At 38.8% G+C, this 22,968-nt stretch overlaps 1 protein-coding gene across 3 annotated transcripts; it reads right to left on the reverse strand.

The window, feature by feature from the left end:
* Window positions 1-7,865: 7,865 nt before the first annotated feature.
* LOC122467574 (transmembrane protein 202-like) lies at window positions 7,866-22,108 on the reverse strand. Of its 3 annotated transcripts, XM_043553962.1 has the most exons (5): window positions 21,152-22,106; window positions 20,594-20,846; window positions 19,828-19,975; window positions 19,112-19,243; window positions 17,316-18,176 (listed from the first exon to the last, which is right to left on the reverse strand). In XM_043553962.1, exons 2-5 carry the CDS (start codon window positions 20,627-20,629, stop codon window positions 17,641-17,643), a joined length of 852 nt encoding a protein of 283 aa, XP_043409897.1. In that variant the 5' UTR covers window positions 20,630-20,846; window positions 21,152-22,106; the 3' UTR covers window positions 17,316-17,640. The 3 variants fall into 3 exon arrangements, with proteins under 3 accessions (XP_043409898.1, XP_043409897.1, XP_043409896.1); XM_043553963.1 differs by lacking the exons at window positions 19,112-19,243; window positions 19,828-19,975 and adding an exon at window positions 7,866-7,905 and having other exon boundaries at window positions 18,046-18,176; window positions 21,152-22,108; XM_043553961.1 differs by lacking the exons at window positions 19,112-19,243; window positions 19,828-19,975 and having other exon boundaries at window positions 21,152-22,097.
* Window positions 22,109-22,968: the final 860 nt, after the last annotated feature.

Here is a 22,968-nt window from a genome sequence, read left to right on the forward strand (position 1 = left end):
TCTGCGTACTTACAAACAACAATTGAGTGTTATATCATTGTTGGGAGATAGATCTTATGACACCACTTTTGTGTGGAAAAAATAAAGCTTAGGGAAACTGAGGTTATATGCTTCATTAGAAGTCTGGGCACCTGGGTGGCTCAGTTGGTTAAGGTCCTACTCTTGATTTGGGCTCAGGTCACCATCTCATGGTTCATGGGTTTGAGCCTGGGTCAGGCTCTGCACTGACAGCACAGAGCTTGCTTGGGAGTCTCTCTTTCTCTGCCCCTCCCCTGCTCTCATGCATGTGCATGCACACTCTGTCTCAAAATAAGTAAATAAACTTTAAAGAAAAAAAAGTCTGGTAGAGATATTAATAACCAAGACAGAACTGAGATTCCTGACTACAACCCTTCCCTGTCTTTCTTCCAGAATACACAGTCTAAAGACTCCATTATTGAACTTAAGATTTCATGAAAGTAATTATCTACAATGGGTGGTAAGATAATTCTGGCACTAGAAGTAGAGTGCCCCTCATGCAATTAGACAAGTGTACAAAGTGTACCATAATGTCTGTGTTCTCTGCAACTGCAACACACATTAATTTGGCCTAAATGTGTGCTTATATTATACTCCTGCAAAAAATAGCAAATGATCATACCCCTGAAAGGAAATGTGTTTGTCCTAATGATTTAACCACTTGAAGAGAAAAGTAGTTTTATAACAAAAGTTTTCAAAAGAAATGCTTCTCTGTGGTTCACGGTATTTCTAGTTTGTTGTGTTGCCTTGTGGATGTATTTGAATGAATGGATGAATGAATGGGCAAAAAGTGAACAAATATATTATTGAGTCTCTATGCGAGAGTAGATGTGTGTATGTTTTTAATTTACTCCTTGTGATCTTGTGAAGTTGGAATTCTTAACTTCATTCAATACATAAGGAAAAAGGCTCAAAGACGAAAAATAATCTGCTGAAGTTCGCAATGGATGCAGAGCTTTGATTCCAGGTTTTAAGAGTTCAAGTCCACTGTTTTTACCATGCAATTCTCAGTAATTTTAATAAGATCTTATTCCTGTACTAAATTGTGCCTTCCAGGGCACCAGGGTGGCTCAGTCAGTTAGTCCGTTATGCATCCAACTCTTGATTTCAGTTCAGGTCATGATTTCGTGGTTGGTGAGGTAGAGCTCTTGTCCAGCCCCTTGGTCCAGGTCTGCATTGATAGCATGGAGCCTGCTTGGAATTCTCTCTCTCCTATCTCTCTGTCCCCTCCCCCCACTCGCACGTGCACTTTCTCTCTCTCTCTCTCTCTCTCTCTCTCTCTCTCAAAATAAATAAAATTAAAAAATAAAAAATAAAATGTGTGTTTGTATTTGTTATAAATTTGTTAAAATTTGTTTGCTATCAAACCTACTGTTGTAACTGATTGGCAACATAAACATTGACTATATGCAATGTATGTTCCTACTTAGAAGTAGGTCATAAAAATAGAATAGTGAATAAATAAATGTGTTATCCTCTATTTACATAGTCCTGCTTTATTTTTTGTAGCTGCAATCTTAGCATTTTGTTTATTTATTTATTTTAAATTTTTTTTTAACATTTATTTTTGAGACAGAGAGAGACAGAGCATGAACAGGGGAGGGTCAGAGAGATGGAGACACAGAATCTGAAACAGGCTCCAGGCTCTGAGCTGTCAGCACAGAGCCCGACGCAGGGCTCAAACTCACGGACCGCGAGATCATGACCTGAGCCGAAGTCAGATGCTCAACTGACTGAGCCACCCAGGCGCCCCTGCAATCTTAGCATTTTTAAAAAATATTTATTAATTTTAAGAGAGAGAGAGCACATGGCACATGAGTGGGGGAGACACAGAGAAAGAGGGAGAGAGAGAGAATCCCAACCTGGCTTCTCAATGTGGGTGCAGAACCTGATGTGGGGCTTGATCCCACAGTGAGATCATGACCTGAGCCAAAATCAGAGGTCCAATACTTAACTGACTGAGCCGCTCAGGTGCCCCAAATTGTAGCATTTTTAATGAAAACTTAAGATATGTAAGTTGTGTATGCATGTGTGTGTGTGTGTGTGTGTGTGTGTGTGTGGTCAATCAATCAATAGTTATTTATTAGTGTTTATCCAGCTCAATGCACCTTTCAACGGCATTCCGGAGAGATTTTTTAAAAAGAACACTACCACCTAAGAAATCAAATTACTTAAGGGGAAGTGTAAATGTAAAGGTTAGTTATAGAAATGGTAACTGTACATCAAAGAGAGATAACAAGCAAGAAGAATGGTACAGGTGGTAAATGCTAAAGGAGTTTAAAGGAGACAGAAGTTACTAAACTGGGGTGTTCTAAGAAAGCATTGTAAGCTGGACTTTCTCAGACCTTTATACTTTTGCATCTGCTGTTCCCTCTGCCTTACATCCTTCCAAGCCACTCGTAACCAGCACCTAATCCACATGCTTAGAGACTACTGTTTTTCCAAGCTATTTTAAACCCGGCACTTGATGCCTAGAATGTGAGTAGTTTATGCATCTCGCATTTCTAACACACTTCCAAGTTGTTGATAATGTTGAAATGAATTAACATAAACCAAAAACAGTAGGCCAATAGATATTTATTGTCTTCTTACTGCAAATGTGTTGCATCTTGTCAACATTATATCATTGTTGGTGCTCTTACCTGTTAATTCTTTTAGGTCTCCATGACTTGCAGGTTGTGTGGAGGAGGAGAAGGGGGCCCTATGTGCATGTCCTCCACAGCTCTCCTGATGTAAGTTTTCTCTAGGGCTAATGCCCACATCACCTCTCACATCCCCAACGGTACCTCAGCTTCTCACACTTCATAGCAAGAGAGGATTGATGTTGGAATTCAGCAGATTGGACACACCTGATACAATGCAGTCCGGTTATGAGTGAGTAAAGGACTGCAGCAGGGAGCAAAAGAGAAATGTGTCAGGGACTTGAAGACTGGAGTAACCGAGGGAATCCTGGAACAGCGGCACCTGGAAGGTGCACCTGTCCCCAAAGTCTCATTTTTATAAGTTTTCATTTGGCTCTCTTTTGGTTTAGGGGGTCTTTTCATCTGTCTTGTCTGAGACAATAACCATGATTCAAAAGGCATAGTCACCTCTTCCAGCTCCAGGAACCAGATGCCACTCCTTATGGTGATTTTGCAATGTGGCTAGAACTGGTTTTTCAATTCTGTGGTTCCAACTATACCCTCACAGACGTTGTCAGTGAGGTAGTAATGGAGGGCTTGTGATACATGACTTCTCGCCCAAAAGTCTTAATGAGCTGCTTCACATTGGCTTTCTTGAAAAGAGAATTTAACATGCTGGATATGTGGTTTAACACACTCAAATGCAAAAGCACCGAACAGAGCTTCCATTTTAAAGAATTTGAAAGGTCAATAAAATTAAATCATTACTTTCTATATAAATGTTATTAGAATAGTCCCAAAGGGTTATTTCATAGTTATTGATAGATATTTTTACATCAAGCAAAGCTATGCATATTCAGACACATTTTTTGGCTGAACAATAACAAACTGCATGCATGAGCCTTTGTTTCTTTCTAGGTGAGTGTGTGTAGGAGGTTGGAGGTGAAAAGGGTCAGACAGAAGTACATTGTACTGAAGCGGATATTCTCACTCAACTAACTTTGGCAGGTGCTACAGTGTAGCAGCACCATAAACTCCAGAGCAAGAAGCCTCACTTGGTAAGAACGACCTCAGCAAGTTATATCCACTTAAGAGCCTGTTTTCCCATCTAAAAAAATAGGAACAACAATAGGATTTTCCTCATTGGACTGTAACAATTAACTGACAATGTGAAAGTACTCATTACATTCATCATTATTGGACACAGAAAATGTACAGTGTTTTGTTTTAGGCTTGAGAACGTATACAAAGATGATTATTAGTCAATTGTAAAGCAATGGCTCTTTGAAGAGTACACACCCTCTGTCAAATTGTTGAAAAATGTTGCTGTGCTCCTCTTGCATGCTTGTGTTTTTATTAGTTAATTCAACAAGCCCATTGTTTGTTCACCAATAGTATGTTAGGCACTATGCTAAGATGTTGAGAGGAAGCAGATAAAAGCATTTCAGGGGCACCTGAGTGGCTCAGTAGGTTAAGCATCCGACTTCGGCTCAGGTCATGATCTCACAGTTCAAGTCCTACATTGGGCTCTGTGCTGACAGCTCCGAGCCTGGAGCCTGCTTCGGGTTCTGTGTCTCCCTCTCTCTCCGCCCCTACCCCACTCATGCTCTGTTTCTCTCTCTCTCTCCCTCCCTCTGTCTCTCTCTCTCCCTCTGTCTCTGTCTCTGTCTCTCTCTCTCTCAGAAAATGAATAAACATTAAAAATTTTTTATACCATTTCAGTTCTCAAAATGCTCACAGACTAGTGAGGGCAACAGACATGCAAACCATTAATTACATTACAATATCGTAAGTACTATAATAAAGTATGGTCTGAATGTTAGGGGAGCAAGAAGACAGGCATCTCAGTGTGGGAGGCAGACAAGGGCAGACAAGGATGTTATGGAGGGCTTCCTGGGAGGGTGTGGCTTGAGCTGAATAGTGGTGGAAAAATAATGTTCTGGAAATAAGGGAGTATGTATGTGCATGTAAGTGTGAAAGAATATGGCATATTTGAGCCATGACCTGTTTGGGGAACTGTCAGTAGGTCCACATACCTGAAATTTAGGGTATACGTAAGATTTAGAAATACCCTTGTCTCTTCTCTGTACCTTTTTTGTATTCCTTTCCCTTTTCCCATTCTTTTTTCATTCTCTTTCCTTCCTCCTTGGGTAACTTGACTAAAGATTCCACGGCTTGAGTGATAGAGCTAGAAGTCAAAGCCCTGATTCATCTTTCAGTTTCCAGAGTCGGTGCTTCTCTAACTATGCTACTTTGAAGATTTTTCACTCTTTTAATAAAGCTTCTCATTATTTTCCTAGGATTTTTGTGAAGGAGACTATGTCAGGTTGCTTGCTTTACTAAACTAATTTCGATCATTTCATTTAGGTTATATGGGACAGTAGGATGAATACGAGGAGGGTAAGCTGTGTTCCATATTAGTTCAATGAAATATGCATTTACTGAATGCAGGTGAACGTAAACCATTGTAGTGGGTGTTATTGAAAAAATATAAAACAGGTTACACTTCCTATCCTTAAGAAGCTGACAGTGTAATACAGGAAATGATACAGGAAATAATCTAATGCAAGACAGCTCATTTAACAGCTGTCTTTTAAGCTTAGCACAAGGGCAGTATGTCTCAACTTTTTTTTTCATTATCAGTCCCTAAGGAACCTTTTTAAACCTTTCCATCTTAATCACTTCCCCCCAATGAAATTTTACTACCACAGATAGACTGTGTATCTATGTACTGTATGTATACCTGTGCTTTATACAGAAAAAGAGGACTTTTTTTTGACACACACCCCCAGAACCAATTTTAGCCCCCTTAGGGGCAAATATTGACTCTGTTGAGGATATATGCACTAGGCTAACACTATCACTTTCAAAGTCTAAGATTGGAGAGTCAGATTCTAGTTTCAGAATTTTTGTAAATATCTACCAATGATTAAATCACATTTAAAAATTAAATTTCCTGAGTTTAAAAATAAAACCCACAGCATTAGATCAAAAAAATAAAATAATCGAATATATTCATGCTTCTGTGGCTGAGTTCAGGGCTGCCACACTGCATAACTCCGGGGGAGTATAGTCACAGTATATGGTCTGTAATGGTAATAGAGGGAGAGAATGAAAAATAATTTGAAGCTATAGCCATGATGTGGTTGAAAGAGAAACTCAAGTTCATAAGTCATTTCAACTACTGCCCGTTCTAATCATCTTAAACTTTTCCTGACATTCCTCTCCTATACAGAATTATGTGTTTGTCCTCTTCAACATGCAATTAATTCTTTGTAAATGCTTAATTCACTCACAAATTAATTTATATACAGGCCTGGAGTGTGTACCAACCGGAAAATTCAGAGTGTTCACACATTCGCTTTAGTCCTCAGTCAGGAACTGGGAATACAAATGCCGTGCTAATTTTTACTCCACATTGATACTCTTTACAAATTAATGTGTCCAAGCTGAAGTGCCCACCCCAGGACAAAATTGAATTCTCCTAGACTTATATGCCAGGGAACTGAGGGGGTCCCCAGCCAACAGTAAGGAACTGTCAAGAACTGAATCCTTAGCGAGGAACTGAAAGCCTTGGTTCAAAAGTACCATGAGGAGCTAAATCCTGCCAGCAACCACGGATGCACACTTGAACGTGAATCTTCCTGCAATCAAGCATTCCTGTGAGACTGAAGCCCTGGCTAACACCTTGCTTCGTCCTTGCGAGAGATCCTGAGACCAGACCCAGCTAAGCCACACCCAGATTCTGACCTACAGATACTCTGAGATAAGTGTTTGTTGTTACTGGTTTGTTTTTGTTTTTGTTCTTGTTTTTTAATTGAATTCTCCTTCATCTCCAAAAGGTCTCCTTTTAGTTGTTCAATAGGTACCAGAATAACTGATTAGATTCCACCTACTGTACCCCACCATTGAATTTAGCACCTCTTCATAGCACTCCCCACACTTGTATAATGTCTGTCCTCTCTGAGTTGATAAGTTACGTGAGGTCAGAGACTGTTCCTATCATGTTTATGTCTATAGACTACATATACAACTTAGTTTTTAATGGTTAGAAGACATACAGTAAAAAAGGTAAAGATCTAACTTGTTTTGCCCATTTGTTCTTTCTACCAAGTTAGACCTTAACCCAATGTCATATATCAAAATAAAATCCAGATATATATTTAAATAAAGGAAAGAAAATATAAAATTGGTTCAAGAAATATTGGTGAATATTTAATCACCTGGGAGTGGGAAAAGCATTATCAAGGATAGCACCAAAGGCAAATCTCTAAAGCAAAAGATGAATAGATGTGACTAATTTGAAGCTTCCTTCTGTTAAAAAAAAATCATAAATAAAAGACAAAATGGGGAAAATATTCACAACGTGTATGACAAAAGGTTATTTATCTTTAGTGTATTCTAAAATCTCATGAATTAATAATACACATACTTCGTGTGTTTGGGGGGTAGAGAGAGACGTAAACTAATATGCAAATGTCCAATAAATAACAAAAAAGTGCAACTTTATTAGTAAATGAAATGGAAATTAGTAACAATATACAACTTTCACCTGTCAAAATGGTATATAGATTTTATAAAACTCTGAGTTTTGAGAGGAGCAGCAGGAACAGAATGATGACTCATAAGAGTACAAATTAGTACAGCTTTTCCAGAGGGCAGTTTATAAGCAAGAAAAAAAAAAACCTTAAAATGGTCAAATTCGGTTTTTTTAAATTATTTTAATTTTTATTTATTTTTGAGAGAGAGAGAAAGACAGAACGTGAGCAGGGGAGGGGCAGAGAGAGAGGGAGACACAGAATCCAAAGCAGACTCCAGGCTCTACGCTGTCCACACAGAGCCCTTTGTTCTAGCTTTGAGAAGAATGCTGGTGCAATTTTGATTGGGATTGCATTGAATGTGTAGATTGCTTTGGGTAGTATTGACATTTTAACAATATTTATTCTTCCAGTCCATGAGCATGGAATGTTTTTCCATTTCTTTGTATCTTCTTCAATTTCTTTCATAAGCTTTCTATAGTTTTCAGTATAGCGATCTTTTACATCTTTCGTTACGCTTATTCCTAGGTATTTTATGATTCTTGGTGCAGTTGTGAATGGGATCACTTTCTTTATTTCTCTTTCTGTTGCTTCATTACTGGTGTATAAAAATGCAACCAATTTCTGTACATTAATTTTGTACCCTGCGACTTGGCTGAATTCATGTATCAGCTCTAGCTGACTTTTGGTGGAGTCTGTCGGGTTTTCCATGTAGAGTATCATGTCGTCTGCAAAAAGTGAAAATTTGACTTCAGTGATCATATCCTTTGATCCAGCAACATTTTTTTCTAGTAAATTAACCTAAGGAAATTAGTATCAAAGTCTAGCTCCAAAAGTGTTCAGGGAATTAGTTGGTAAAACGAATTATAATAAAATCAAAAACTATGCTAACCACTTAAAATGATACTATAGAGAAATATTTGATCTGGAAAGATGGTCATGATATCTGAATAAACAGGAAAAAAAGGAAGTTAAAACCAGTATTAGACAATAGTTATACAGTGTATGTACATTTGTATGGGCAGAAAGAAGGCTAAGAGGATTTTTCATTCACATATTGTAAAATTTTATTTACATACTATAAAATTCACCCATTTTAAGTGTATGACTCAATTATTTTTAATAGATTTACAGAGTTCTATAACCATCACATTTCAGTTAAAATAATTTTTCTTTTCTTAACTAAGCCAATTTTTTTATACTCCCGCAATAAGTTTATATAACAGGTCATTTTAAAAGTTAAATTCCTCCTTTACTACTGACTTCTCCAAAAAAAAAAGAGGAGGCAAAATACGCAATGTCAAAATAATTATAATGGTAGTTAAAATGTTTTCCAAAGAATAAAAAAGGTAATGAACAAACACACTTTAATTCTTACAGAGGGACTGAAGACCTACTGAGATTGAAAGACCTGCTTTCAGCTTGTGGAAGTGTGCCTATTTGCAAAAGGGCTTTACTCTTTTATCCCCACCTGCCCTCTCTCCTTGACCTTGCTGATCTTCTCAACATATTTCAGCTTAAAAGAATAAGGAGTTCTACTTCTGGAGCCATTAAAATTGCTAATTCAATCTTAATTATTCTGATTTTTTTTTTTAAAGTAAGCTCTATGCCCTACGTGGGACTTGAACCTACTACCCCAAGATCAAGAGTTCACATGTTCTACCAACTGAGCCAACCAGGCGCCCCTAATTCAATCTTAATTCTTAAAATTAAACTGGATTTAGACTTGATAAACATAAAGAAAAATGAATTCAAGAAATAAATAGGAACATGGAATCAGAAAAAGATAACAAGATAGATTGATGTTTCAAAGATGAACATGTAATAACCAATTGTTATAGCTGTGGAAACTATATGATATGTACCAAATAAACACTGACTTCATGGGCAAAGCCACAATGATTTTCCACCTGTAAATATCTAATGCCACCATGGAGAGATCAGATCTTAAAACGCCAGATAAATAGGGATGAGATTTAAAATTTTCTAAAATTTTATCCTACCCAAATAACATTCTGTTTTATAGAAATAGAGATAGAACACACACCTGTGTTTCACTATTGTTATGTGAGTTAGTTCTGGAATAAATATGAAAATATGGGAGAATGGCAAAATTCCAAAACCTTTCCATGCAATGGCAAGAAAAAATAAAATCCAAAAATACATTTTTCACACAACAGGATCACAGAATATTACGAAATGAGAGTCTCGTTATCTCTATTTCAATCTCTCTCTTTTTTTTTTTACGAATGAGAAAATCAGAAAGATCGTGATCTGTCCAAAGTGATATTATTAGCTCAGTGTCAAAAAAAACTGAAAACCCTCATCTCTTTCTTCTTAATCTCCTGCTTTTTACCTTAATCCATGTTTCTATGGGAAACAATATAGTAGAGGCTCCAGAATCAAAGTGTTTGGTTTCACAAACAAAAAAAGAGACAAAAACAGATTCTTAATTAGAGAGAACAGAGATGATTAGCAGAGGGGAGGTGGGGGGGGGAGGAATGGGTGAAACAGGTGAAGGGGATTAAGAGCACCCTCATGATGAGCACAGAGTCGTGTATAGGATTGTTAGATCACTGCATTGTACACCTGCAACTAATATAACATTATGTGTTAATTATACGGAATTTAAAAAAATGTTTTAAGTGTCTGGTTTCAAATCCTGGGTCACCACCTAACGAGCTCTGTACTTTGGTAGGTCACTTGATCTTTCTGGCTCTCATCTGGAAAGTGGAGGAGCTGATAGAACTTATCTCACAAGAGTGTGTAAGATTGACATATTATATGTAAAATGCTTAATAGAGCTGCTAGCACATAGTAAGCACTCAATAAACAGCGGTTGTTATTCAATGTATATGAGATTTTTTAAATAGTAACATGATAGATAGGAATGTCACTAAAACAGTGTAGAAGCAGGGGTGAAAGAAGTTGAATTTGGGTGTGGAGGTGGGGAGAGAGAAAAGGGTATGGGGTGCAGAGGGAAACTATAGATTAGGAAATACTCTAGGATTGAGTTAATTAGAGAAAGACAATCAGAACAAAACTGGATCATATGAGAATTTTAAATAATGGACCAAAATCTCTGTGGAAATCTGAGCTTTGGTGAAATTGTGAGCCTTTGAGTCATAGTAGGAACAGGCTTCCAAGACCGTGTTCCCTGAGCCAAGCGAGAGAACAAGCCAGTGTTAGATACTTGTCCACCCAGAGCAACTGAAGGAAGGAGCTGAATTCGGAAGTGGGTAGAAATAGTACAGGATTAGAGAAATGTATTAGGCTCCTTTTGGGAAACCTAGGCACAGGAGAGATTGACAGTTGCATGGAAGGAATGAGGTCAAGACATTGGAGAGTAAATGCACAAAACTAAAAAACACGAGGGGCGCCTGGGTGGCTCAGTCAGTTAAGTGTCCAATTCTTGATTTTGGCTCATGATCTCACAGTTTGTGAGACCGAACTGTCATATACTTATGTCATATGCATATTTATTTTTTTAGTTATAAAAAAGTAATTATTTATACTCTTAAAAAGCTGGCATAAGTATGATGTCGTTTGCAATATCCTACCAAACCTAGAGTCAGAGCCAAAACAGTTTTTGGGGGTGGCTACCAGCATACCTATTTACCACTAGTAAACAAAGAGGCTTTACGGCTTTTTGTCACTACTTTCTCCAGAGAGGTTTTTTCAAAGTTGTCATTACAGTGATAGCACACGAGTTCTATGGACACCATGTAGAACCTTTCTTCTGAGATGACAGAGCTCCACATGCATAATCTCTCTTTTTTTTTTTTTAAAAAAAAGAACTTTTTAATGTTTATTTGAGAGAGGGAGAGAGAGAGTGAGCCAGAGAGGACATGAGCACACACACACACACACACACACACACACACACAGAATCCAAAGCAGGCTCCAGGCTCTGAGATGTCCAAGCAGAGTCCAACACAGGGCTTGAACTCACGAACAGTGAGATCATGACCTGAGCCGAAGTCAGATGCTTAACCAACTGAACTACCCAGGAGCCTGCATAATCTCTCTTAAACTGCAAAAGCATTAGAAATTAGAATCTGTATAATATGTACTTGGTTCCTCTGAATGTTCAAACAAGTAGAATTGACTAGGTTTAGAGCTGGCAGGGACTTTAAGAAGTCCTTCATTTTATAAAAGGAGAACCTGAAGCTCAACAGGGTAAACTCACTTGCCTGTTCCCTAAGTGACCAACAGCAGAGTTGACACTAGAATTGCAATTGCCTAACTTTTAGGGCAATGCTCTTTCCACTATAATGGATCATTAACTTGAATTAAAAAAATTTTTTTAATGTTTATTTTTATTTTTGAGAGACAGTGAGAGACAGAGTGCGAGCGGGGGGAGGGGCAGAGAGAGAAGGAGACACAGAATCCACAGCAGGCTCCAGGCTCTGAGCTGTCAGCACAGAGCCCAATGCAGGGCTTGAACTCACGAACCATGAGATCATGAGCCAAAGTCGGACGCTTAAACCGACTGAGCCACCCAGGTGCCCCTGTTAACTTGAATTTTTAAACTGATCTGTAAAAACAAAGTCTGGGGCACCTGGATGGCTCAGTTGGTTAAGTGTCCAATTCTGGGTTTTGGCTCAGTTCATGATCTCATGGTCTGTGAGACTGAACTGTCATAGCAATAGTTTGTTCCTTTTTACTGCTGAGTAATATTCCATGGTATTTATAGACCACAGCTTAACCATTCACATTTACGTTTGTTGCTTCTAGTTTGGGGCTATTATAAAAAAAGCTGCCATAGCCATTCCTGTATATGTTTTTTATGTGAATATAAGTTTTTGTATCTTTAGAATAAATGTCCTAGAACACAATTCCTGGGTCATACGGTAATTGTATGTTTAATTTTATGAGATGCTACCAGACTCTTTTCCAGAATGATTGCACCACTTTACCTTCTCACCAGCAATATATGTGTGATCTGATTTCTCAACATTCTCAGTAGCATTTGGGAGTATTAATTTTTTATTTTAGCCATTCTAAATAGATGTGCAGTGATATAGCACAGTGTTTTTTTTTAAATTAATATTAAAAAATTATTTTTTTATTTTTTTTTAATGTTTATTTTTAAAGGAGAGAGAGGCCATGAGAAGGAAAGGAGCAGAATGAGAAGGAGACACAGAATCCAAAGCAGGCTCCAGGCTCTGAGCTGTCAGTAAAGAGCCCGATGTGGGGCTTGAACTCACAAGCTGTGAGATCATGACCTGAGCCGAAGTCAGATGCTTAACCAACTAAGCCACCCAGGTGCCCCACCCCACTTTTTTTAGAGAGACAGAGAGAGCTCAAGCAGGGGAGGGGGACAGAGAGAGAGAGAAAGAGAGAGAGAGAGAGAGAGAGAGAGAGAATCTCAAGCAGGCTTCATGCTCAGTGTGGAGCATGGAGCATTGTGCAGGGCTCAATACCATGATCCTGTGATTATGACCTGAGCCAAAATCAAGAGTTGGACACTTAACTGAGCCACCCAGGCACCCCATCACAATGGTTTTTTAACTTACTTTCTTCTAATGTCTAATGATGCTTGATATCTTTTCATGTGCTTATTTGCCTTCTGTATATCCTCAATGGTAAAATATATGTTCATGCATCTTGCACATTTGCTAATTGAATGGTTCCATTTGTGTGTCTTTTTTAATTATTGAATTTTAAGCGTTCTATATTCTAGATACTAGTCCTTTGTGAGATACATGGCTTGAAAATATGTTCTCTCAGTCATCTAGGAGATTTTTTCTTCTTAACGGGGTCTTCCATAGAGCCAAAGTTTTTAATTTTCATGAGTTCTAATTTATCAACTTTTCCCTTTCATTGATTCCTTTGGTGTCATATCCACGAATTCTTTACCTAGACCTAGGTCCGGAAAATTTTCTCCTCGTGTCTATCCTAAAAGTTTCATAAGTCTGGTTTGCATTTAAGTCCATGATCTATCTTTTTTTTAAAATTTTTTTTAACGTTTATTTATTTTTGAGACAGAGAGAGACAGAGATGAACGGGGGAGGGTCAGAGAGAGGGAGACACAGAATCTGAAACAGGCTCCAGGCTCTGAGCTGTCAGCACAGAGCTCGACGCGGGACTCGAACTCACGGACCGCGAGATCGTGACCTGGCTGAAGTCGGACGCTTAACCGACTGCGCCACCCAGGCGCCCCCATGATCTATCTATCTTGAGTTAATTTTTGGACCAGGTGTGTGGTTTAGGTTGGCATTCATATTTATAGCTATGGGATGTCCAATTGCTCCTGCACCATTTGCTGAAAAGGTTATCCTTCCTCCACTATGTTGTCTTTGTGTTTCAGTTGAGCATATTTGCGTGATATCTATTCTGTCTCACTGATCTATGTATCTATTCCTTCACCAATACATTGTCTTTATTATGAAGCTCTATAGCAAGCCTTAGTATTGGGTACAGTGATTCTTCCCAGTTTTTCTTTTTACAGGTTTTAGGTTTTTAGGGCCTGTGACTTTCCATATAAATTTCAGAATAAGTTTATCTATGTCACCAAAAATCCTTGCTGGGGTTTTGGTAGGAATTGCCTTAAACCTATGGCTCAATCTGGGGAGAATGACCACCATCTTTATTCTGTTGAGTCTCCTAATCTACAAACAAGGTATGTCTCCCATTCATTTAGACTTTCATGGATTTTTTTTATCAGTGTTTTATAATTTTCAGCGTACAGATCATGTTTTGTTAGGTTTATACCTATGTATTTCATTTTTCTTTGAGCAATTACTGTAAATGATGTTATTTTCTGAATTTTTTTCTACATGTTCATTGTTCATCCTTCTATTTCAAAATCCTCTGAATCACTTTGCTTGGGGTATACATTTTGTATATAACACTCAGATTTTGTTTTGTGGTTCAATCTGAAACACATAGTTCTTTTATTAGTTAAATATTAAGTATTCACACTCATTAATGAGTTATTTGGTTTTTGAGCATACCATTATTTTCAGATACACTTCTTTTATAGATTTAATTTTCTTCAAAAGGTGGTCTGTGCTTCCTTCACTTTTTGTATTTCTTAAAGTAAGTTGGAAAGTTTGCATTTTTTCTATTGAATGCATTTATAATGATAACTTTATACCTTTAATTCTCTCTTTCTATAGATGGGTCCAATGACTTCCTATTATGAGAATAATTAAATCAGAACTAGAGTATTTCTCCTCACTTTTCTTCTCTTCCACCACCTGATTTTATATTTATGTTTTGTAGTATTTATACTTTGTATTTGCTAGAAAAGTATGTAGCTGCCTATAATAGAAAATTAACGCTGTCTTTAAAATTAAGGCTTTATTTTTTTCATATAACAAGAATTCTGGAAGGAGGTCATTCTTGGCATTGTTTCACCAGCTCAACAATGTCATTAAGGGCTTAAGCTTTTTTCTACATTTCTGCTATGCCATCCTCAGATGCTGGCTTCTGACTTCATGCTTGTCTCTTCGTGTTTCTAATACGACCTGCTGCAGCTCTAGCCATCACACTATATCATTTAAGGCAAAATGAAAAAACTGGGAGAAGCGCCAGGAGTGTTTGCAAAGCAAATACATATTCTCTGTAACTCCACAATATATTTCCTCTGATGTCTCATCAGCCACAAATATGTAATATGATCATCTCTAGCTATAGAGGACGCTGGAATGTGACTAATTAGGTGGTATGTTACTATTTAAATAAGTTTTCTGTTCTTATAAGAAAACTCTAGTTTTCTTCACATAGATCCTTCACATTTGTGTTTATTCTTATGTATTTTCTTTATTGTTATAAGCTTTATTGCTACATTTTTCCACTGGTTAGATGGCTAATTTTTAATTTAGATGTTGATTTTTGAATGTTGACTATATTGTTTTTATTCATGACACTAAAATTTTTAATTTAGTTCTGTTAGTAAATTGGGACAGTGAGGGGGAAGAGAAGGATGGAACCACTGATACTCTGGAATGAGGCATCAGGACTGTCTCTGCCTTAGACCCTACTGCAAAGGCAGGCCCTTTGAGCTAGCTTAGCCACTCAGGAGGGTCCAAAGAGGAGAGTGGTGGAGCAAATACCTTCTCTAGGGGTAGAAGAACTATAGCACTTTCCCACAATAGAAGGATGAGAAAGAAAAGCATCACAGGTTAATACTGTGTTTACTACTGTTGTTTTCATCTACTCTCAGAAGAAGAACTTACAGAACAGCTTTTCAAAATACTCCAAAGAGCAAATGTAACAGAAAAGGAAATAAACCCTTCCTTTAAAGGTAGATGATGGACCTTTTCTAAAACCTAGAGTTTTATACAAGGTCTTCAAATAATTAGCTGAGCCCTTAAGAAAACCCAGAGGTGATATTGGGTATAAAGTTTGAAAAAAGGTGAAATTTCCATGTGTAAGAAAATGTGGAAAGGAATGGTTATTACTCAAAAAAAGAATGGAGTAGCAAAAAGTAAAAGAGGACAGAGGAAAGAAAGGAGAAAGGAAAGCCAAGCATTTATGACAAGAGGCTAGAGTCCCACGAACAAAAATGGCTGATTAAATTTTGTTTTTCCTTTCTACCTTTTAATAACAGGCTGCTGTAATATTATTCGGTTTACAGAACCTTTGGGAAAGTCAGCTTTACACTGAAGACTTGTTCGGGGATTCTTCTCCTAGATCAAGTTCTAGTTATCATTTTTCTTTTTCCAGATTGAGCTCGTTCATGTTTTACCAATTCCAGGGGCTTTCCTTTAAGCCCCTAGACTGAATTGGGCTGAGACTTCTGTGTGCTATGAGAATTCCAGAAACCTGTTTTTTACCCTTTACTCTTATTGTCTCTATCCCCCTCTACACAGTGAACTACTTATTAATGTTCAATAACTCTTTTATAATTTTTTGATGGATGGGTGATGCATGGGAAGACAGGTATGAATACAAGAAAATGCAGGTTACAGGTTTCCAAACCAGTCAAACATTGGATACTTTCACGGTTGTAGACAAAATTGTAATGGAGGTGAAGTTTGTCTTTACCAGTGTCCCACATTTCTTCTTACTGTTTCAGTATGCCTGCCCCCCAGGTAATCAGCCCCTTCATCCTGATGGAAAGCTCACAAAATTCTTCCCCCCACTACACCTTCCCTTTGCAAAGTTTCTTCTTTCTCCTCTGTCATCTATCAAAGCATCTGCTTAGTCACCTTTGGCTGTGTAATTATCCAGTTGATTTAAGTAACACACATTAAAGTATGGCCAAAATTTTAACTATCCTCTTAGAGAATTTGTACTTTAAGGCAGGCATCTGTTAATTCATTATGCTGGGAGGAATATCTTTTAATGCTTCCTGCCCTGTTCATCTTCTTCTCTCTCCTGGTTCCTTATCTAATGTTCCAGAAAGTGAAATATGTGGAATGGAGATGGTATCATTTATTGAAGCCACTTTTAAAGATGACAAAATTAAGGGTCATAAAATTTGACTGACTAGCTAGAGGTGCAAGCAGCCAGCAATAGTGACTATTTAAGGAGCTAAGAGTGGATTTTCATGGTGAACTACTAATATTTCCAAACAAAAAACTAGCTTCCAGTTTCAAAGGCCACAATCTCTTTTGTGAAACTGTTTAAGGCCTCACTGAAATTCCCTGAGTCTATGTGGTAGACTCTGTCAGAGAGTCTCAGGCCTTTTGCCTTTCTCTTTTTTTCTTCCTTTCTAGTTCTTCCAAATAGTTAAAAACAGTGGGATTCAGCTACATTTTTAAATGAGGTATCTAAATGAAAAAATAAAGAGTTGCCAAAATTAGCCTTGGAGGTAGAGAACTGAATTTAGTTCCTCTGACTAGACTAAATTACTTGCTAAAATAATCTGGGGTCATATGAGCCAATGGCCAAAGGAATAATTTCTCCATTGTTTATCATTCATGGCCATAAAGAGCACTAGAGGAAATCTCAGAGTCTAGCTGGTCAATGAAGGATGTTAGGCCAGAGAAAGTTAAATGCTTGCCAAAAGTCAGCCTAATGAATTAGAGAAGTAAGGACCAAAAATGAGAGTTTGAATTTCCAAACTGAAAGTTCTTTCAGTCCCACTGAGATGTGCCATTGTGTGGTCATGGAAATCTGGAAAGGTTTGGTGGCCTGGGCATCTCATCTCCTGCCAACCTTTCCCAGTCACAGCACACAACACTAACATGGAAACTTCCTTTAATAAGCTTTGCATTTCTTTCCTTGTGAGCCTTACGTTATTGGTGCCTTTGCCCTAACCCATACAAATGGCTTGCTTTCATCCATAATACCACTTGCTCCGTGAAGGAGGTGTAATCCAGGGTGGGGGGGTGGGGGTGGGGCAGTTCAAAAGAATAGTCATACCATTATATCAGAATTACTTCTGATACTCCTACCACACTTCTTACAGACCCAGCAAAACATCTTTAAGCCTTCTGGGGTTTGTTTGCTTGCTTGCTTGTTTGTTTGTTTTTAATATCTCTGCTCTCACTACCTTGTATCTAAGATTAATTTTTTGTTTTGTCATCCTCATTTTTCTCAGCTGAATCTCTGTCCTCATAATTCCAGTTTTTGGTCATTTTGTGTTCATTACCCTGAAGGCTATTGCTTGACATATCATCAGCCACACTCCCAATTATCTCTGCCTCAGGCCTTGGCTCTACTGTGTCAATTGGTTCTATCTCAGTAGCTAACCTTGTAGTTATTAACCCATCTTTTATTGCTGATTCACTTCCTATCTCTGGCTCTGTGTGGGTCCCTGACTCAGCCTGGACCTCTGGTTCAACCTGACTTTCTAGCACTTTTTGGGTTACTGTCTTTGTCTGAGTCCCTTTCTCTGTGTAGACACTTGATTGTGCCACTGAACCTGACTGCCTTTCTGGTGCCTGATTCATCCACGTAGAAACACCTACATTTGTTTCAGTTAGTCCCCGGTCTACTCTGGCCGTATTTCCTATTCTTGTCCTTGTTATAGGAATCACAAGGAGATTTTGATCTGGAGAAGTAGCCCGAGAACTTATGTGATTGAGTCCAGAGAGGAACCCTAGAGAAAAAGAAAAGGTCAGGGTCAGTGTTGTGGATTAGTAATAGATAAAATCTTAAGTCATCAAACACCCCTGAGGCACTGGCTTAATTATAATAGAATTTGCTTTACAATACATTTCTGAATATCCTGTTCATTATCTTTAAGGAGCTGAGATTCAAAACATTGATCCCAGCTTTTCTGTAGTACAGTATTTCCCAAGGGGTATGCAAGCCAATTCATTGGGGCACAGGCAGAAAATAGTAGTTTATTTTTGTATTTTTAGCAAATTTTGTTTTCAGTTCCATTTTTGAGTATATTTTACACTGTAATAAATATATGAATGATATAATACATGTACATATTTTATAAATAAATGTGTCTTTTCAGAATGCTTGCTGAAAAGTGTTTTACTAGTAGGGTGTGTGATGCAATGGTTTGGAGACCATTGTTAATTAATGAATAAAAATAAGTATGTGGCTTAGTTGGATTAAAGGTGAAATGTTACACAGGCAAAACTCCTATATTATATCTCTGCTTTATATTAGTAATATTACAGAGGAACATATGTCATATGTTGAAGCTTTATTTTGGAGATCCATTAAGGCGGAGAGGTTATTTAATATAATAAAAGGAGAGGGGAATTTAAGAGATGTCTTCCGGAAGGACAGAAGAACTATTCATAGCTCAGTTAATGTCTTTTCCTTCTTTACTTCCTGAATCTTACTCCTACCTGTGTAGGGACAAGTATCATTTTAGAAAAAAAAAGTTTTCAATTGGAGGGACTTGCTATTAAGAATTGTTCACTGACATAGAAATAACTCTTGTAGAGCCCTTTCAAATTATGAGATTCTAATATGTCAAACATACAACCAAAAGAAAGCAAAAGAGAGGGGACCAACCATGTAGAAATTTCTTTTCTGTGCCTTCACTGTTTAACAGGAGGATTGACTCACCAACTGTCATGTAGAAGATACTGCCCCACCAATTGAGGCGGTAGGCTAATAGGAAATGGGGCTTCAAGACGTTCCTACTGTACAATTTCACTTGCATCAGGTACAAAATGAGGCAGAGGAGTAGGCAGGTGCCTGGGATCAGAATGAAAGCTATCACTACCCATCATAACTCTCCTTCTGCCATCCCTCCCATTCCACCCTCTTCCCTCTCTTTGCACTTCCTTGTCACCCTCAACCATCTCAATTATGCCATGGAGGCCTATTACATGGCAGTGTCATGGGAAGACCCATTTGGCAATTGACTAGAATGAGAGAACGAAGAACTTCTGCTTTGGCTGAAATAAGGTTATTAAGGTGGAGCCTATAAATAAGACCACTAGAACAGGTACTAGCTAGCTACATTGAAATTTGTCTTAGTGCCACAAGGGCCTCCAGCCTATGATATCTCCTCTACTAGTCCATCAGATAACAACTTCTAGAGATGTTTCCATTGGATTAGGCATAGTTTCTTCAGGGTCCCCTCTTTAAAGGCAATAGCCCCATAAGGAGTAAAAGTTTACCAAAAGCTTTCTTCCCTATGGGAAGAGACACTGTCCTATGATGGCAGTGTTCACGTGAGGTAGGGAATGACTTGGTAAAATAAGGAGAAATGGCCCAGAAGGGGAAGACGTACAGGGACTCCAGGGACAAACTTTTCCAACCTCATCATTTTGTACCTGAGATGAAAGAGAAGATGGACATGCCCAGATCTATGTGGGTTTTGTCTCCTGGCCCTTTGGGTGAGAAAGGTGCTGAGCCATATAATGATAATGAGGATGATGAAGGCAGAGATGAGGAAGAAGGCCCTGGAGTATTGGAGGTAGTCTCCCAGGAGAAGTGGAAAAGGAGAGGCTTGGCTGGAGAAGAGGTGACCTGCCCTCTAATAAGGCTAGACAGGGTCTAGGGAAGGGACTGAAGGGCAGAGAAGGACAGAATTAGCACTTGTCTTACATCTAATGGAGTCAGAGTAAGGAGCCACCAAGTGGGTGGCCTCACAGGCACCAGTAAGGACCCTCTTTCCATCTCCTCATTGACATGTGGAATTCCTTTAACAAGGAAAGAAATAATTTATTCCACAATGAGAGAAAAGTTGAAATTATAACCTTGAGAGGCATATTATGAGGTAACTTTCATATTAAGGTGCAAATTACTACTATTTTCCCCCCCTGGGAAGTTGTGAGTGCAGAGGAAGGAAAAAGAACAAAGTCACTAGGCATTAGCTTCCAATAATTAAGGAGCTGTGGCTTTGAAGTCATTGGAGAAGTCTAGTGAAGACAAACTGGGATAAATTTACCCTGTTTGGAGGAGCTGTCCTTACATGCTTGTGAATCGGGAGAAAAGAAGGGGTAGAGTTGTGGGAAGGAGAAAGGGAGAGAGGCAAGCTGTAGGGGATCTGAGCAGATCTACCAAAGGAGGGGGCTCTAGGCTCTGGAAGGCACTCACAGGGTGCTTTTGGCACGTGGCTCCAGCAGAGATCATGGTGGCACACAGTCCAGAGCCCCGCAAAGAGTTTCTTCTTGTCTTTCATTACCATGAACCGCACCCAATATAAAGGGGACAAGCACATCAGCAGGACAAAGATAAAGCCCATGAGGCCAGCACAGAACATGCGAATGTAGCTTTGGGTCCTCTCCAGAAGCTGTCGCTGGTGTGGTGACATAGAAGAGAAGTGGTACATGTGGTAGGGGAGAATTGGCTGTGGTGGGGAAGGGAGGAGGACATCATGAAAGGAATGTCATCTCAGGCATCTCCATCTCCACTCACAGAAAAGACAAACCCTGGGTCCTCTACTGGATGGGAACTCCTCCTCCCTCCACACTTCAGGATCTTTTGCTCCAGAGCCTCCCACAACTTGTAAATATATTCCTTTTTAACTGTCCCCATTAAAAAAAAGTTGGAGTGATCTTTGCCTCTCCTGCCTTGACATTTCCCCCATGCCATACACAAGCTGCTTCCTGCAAAATGACCCCGCCACTACCTAGCTTACAAAGGCTCCCTCACCCTATATGTTGGGTAACCCAGGATGCTGGAATTGTAAACCCTGTGTAAGGGCATGGCATTTCCTTCCCTTCTCTCCATCCTAGTTTCTGGCTCATTGCTCTTCTCAACTGCCATAGAACCTAACCCACTCTGACCTAACACACTTTCCTGCCCCTCCCCCACCCCAGGAAACAGAACTAACAGGAAGTATACAGTGTCTCTGCCTCATTTGCCAGATCTAGTCCAATCCCTTCCTCCAATCCAGATATCTGTTGAGTTTCAAACACCTAGCAAACTGCCTGACAAATCCAGGTTTCTTATAGACACACCAAACCCAAGAGGTCTTCGAGAGCTCTTTTCTTTTCATCCTACACCCCCTTCCTATGTCCTTTTCTTGTTTCCCACCATTCAATCATGCCATATCCTGCCAATCCCAACTCTTTGATGCTTTCAAGTCCATTTTGTTTTTCTGTTTCCTTTTTCTTAGAACATCTTGTTGTCATTTCTGTCCTAGATTGCTATAACAGCCTTTTACCTGTTACTTCTGCTACAAGGCTTCAGTTTATTCTTGACAAATTTGCCTCTAAGATGCAAAATCTGATGTGTCTCTCCTCTGTTCTGATTGCACTCCACTGCTATGAGGTAAAGTCCTAATTTCTTGGCATGAATTAGTTAAAACCAGCAAGATTAGGCTTCTGCTTCCTATATGACCTCATTCAACCATTCAATACCTCCTCTGTGCCAGGTGTTGTGTTAGGTACTGAGGGTATAGTGATGTGTTGGATATCTTTCATATGCCCCTTTGGATCCAACTCTTCATCCTTGTCCTTGTTCAAGAAGGCTGACTGATATGGACTACATCAATGGGTTCCCTTGCCATCCAGTCTCTGATTAGGTTTAACCAATGGTAGATATGGGCAGAAGATCAGAGGTCCAGAGATCTGTGTGTTTATTCCCTGGTTCTCTCCTTACCAGATTACAGAGAGTTGGCTGTGTTCTTTTACCTAAAGTAGAGCTCCTCACAGGCAGCCTTCTCTATAGAGCCACCCTTTCTGTTCTGTTAACTGCTCCTTTCACTTATGTGATCAGGCTTAGGAGTCATAATGACTTTTCACTGATGGTTTCCCCAAATCCTTTTCAGTTCAAAGGGGACTTTATAAATAGTTCCTTAACTCTCCCTATTAACTAGTTTGAACAAGCCATCTGTTTCCTGTTGAACATGGTCCTTATTGTCATGAAGTAGAAAGCCGAGTAACATTTAGGCTCATTCTCTCCCTCCATGTTATCTTGTGCTCCAGACAACTTTATTTTTCTTGCAGTTTCTTAAACCCATCTTGGTCCTTCCTTTGCACATGGTGCAAATGGTATTTACCTTGCACGTGGTATCTATCACACTTCCCACTTTATCTTTGTCTGAGTTAATATTAGTCAAGATTCACTTTAATCTAACCCTTTTGGGGAAGCCTTCTCTGAATTCAACCCTCAGTCCCAGACTTTGTGATCCTGCAGCAGCTTGTGCTTACTTCTTTCATAACCTTTATACATAGTATTGTAATTTGTCTATACTTCCTTTTGGTCTGTGAACTTCAGCAGCAAGGAGTTATCCTTGTATACTCAATGTCTAGCAGAGTGCTTGGAATATAATGATTCAGGAAATGCTTATTGATTGAGTGAAACTAAAAAAGGTAAAAAAAAAGAGTGGACTTCTAGTTTCTAGTGTGGCATGCAAGGAACTTGGAGGTGGCCACTCCATTAAAACAACAAGTAGAAAGCTAAGCAAACTGAAAAATCAACAACTCTTCTTAGGTTCGTCAGAGAAATGAGATCATAAGGCAAAC

This window comes from Prionailurus bengalensis, chromosome B3 (genome assembly GCF_016509475.1).
Source record: "Prionailurus bengalensis isolate Pbe53 chromosome B3, Fcat_Pben_1.1_paternal_pri, whole genome shotgun sequence".
Classification (NCBI taxonomy): domain Eukaryota; kingdom Metazoa; phylum Chordata; class Mammalia; order Carnivora; family Felidae; genus Prionailurus; species Prionailurus bengalensis.

Bases quoted from the DNA above. Each gene is read 5' to 3' on its own strand.
- LOC122467574 (XM_043553961.1), bottom strand. From the start codon at position 21,265: ATGGCAGTTGAGAAGAGCAATGAGCCAGAAACTAGGATGGAGAGAAGG. The intron at 20,847-21,151 runs GTGAGGGAGCCT...TCCCCACCACAG, and splicing joins TGGGTTACCCAACATATAGG to CCAATTCTCCCCTACCACAT. The intron at 18,177-20,593 runs GTGAGTGCCTTC...CTTTTTCTCTAG, and splicing joins CCACGTGCCAAAAGCACCCT to GGTTCCTCTCTGGACTCAAT.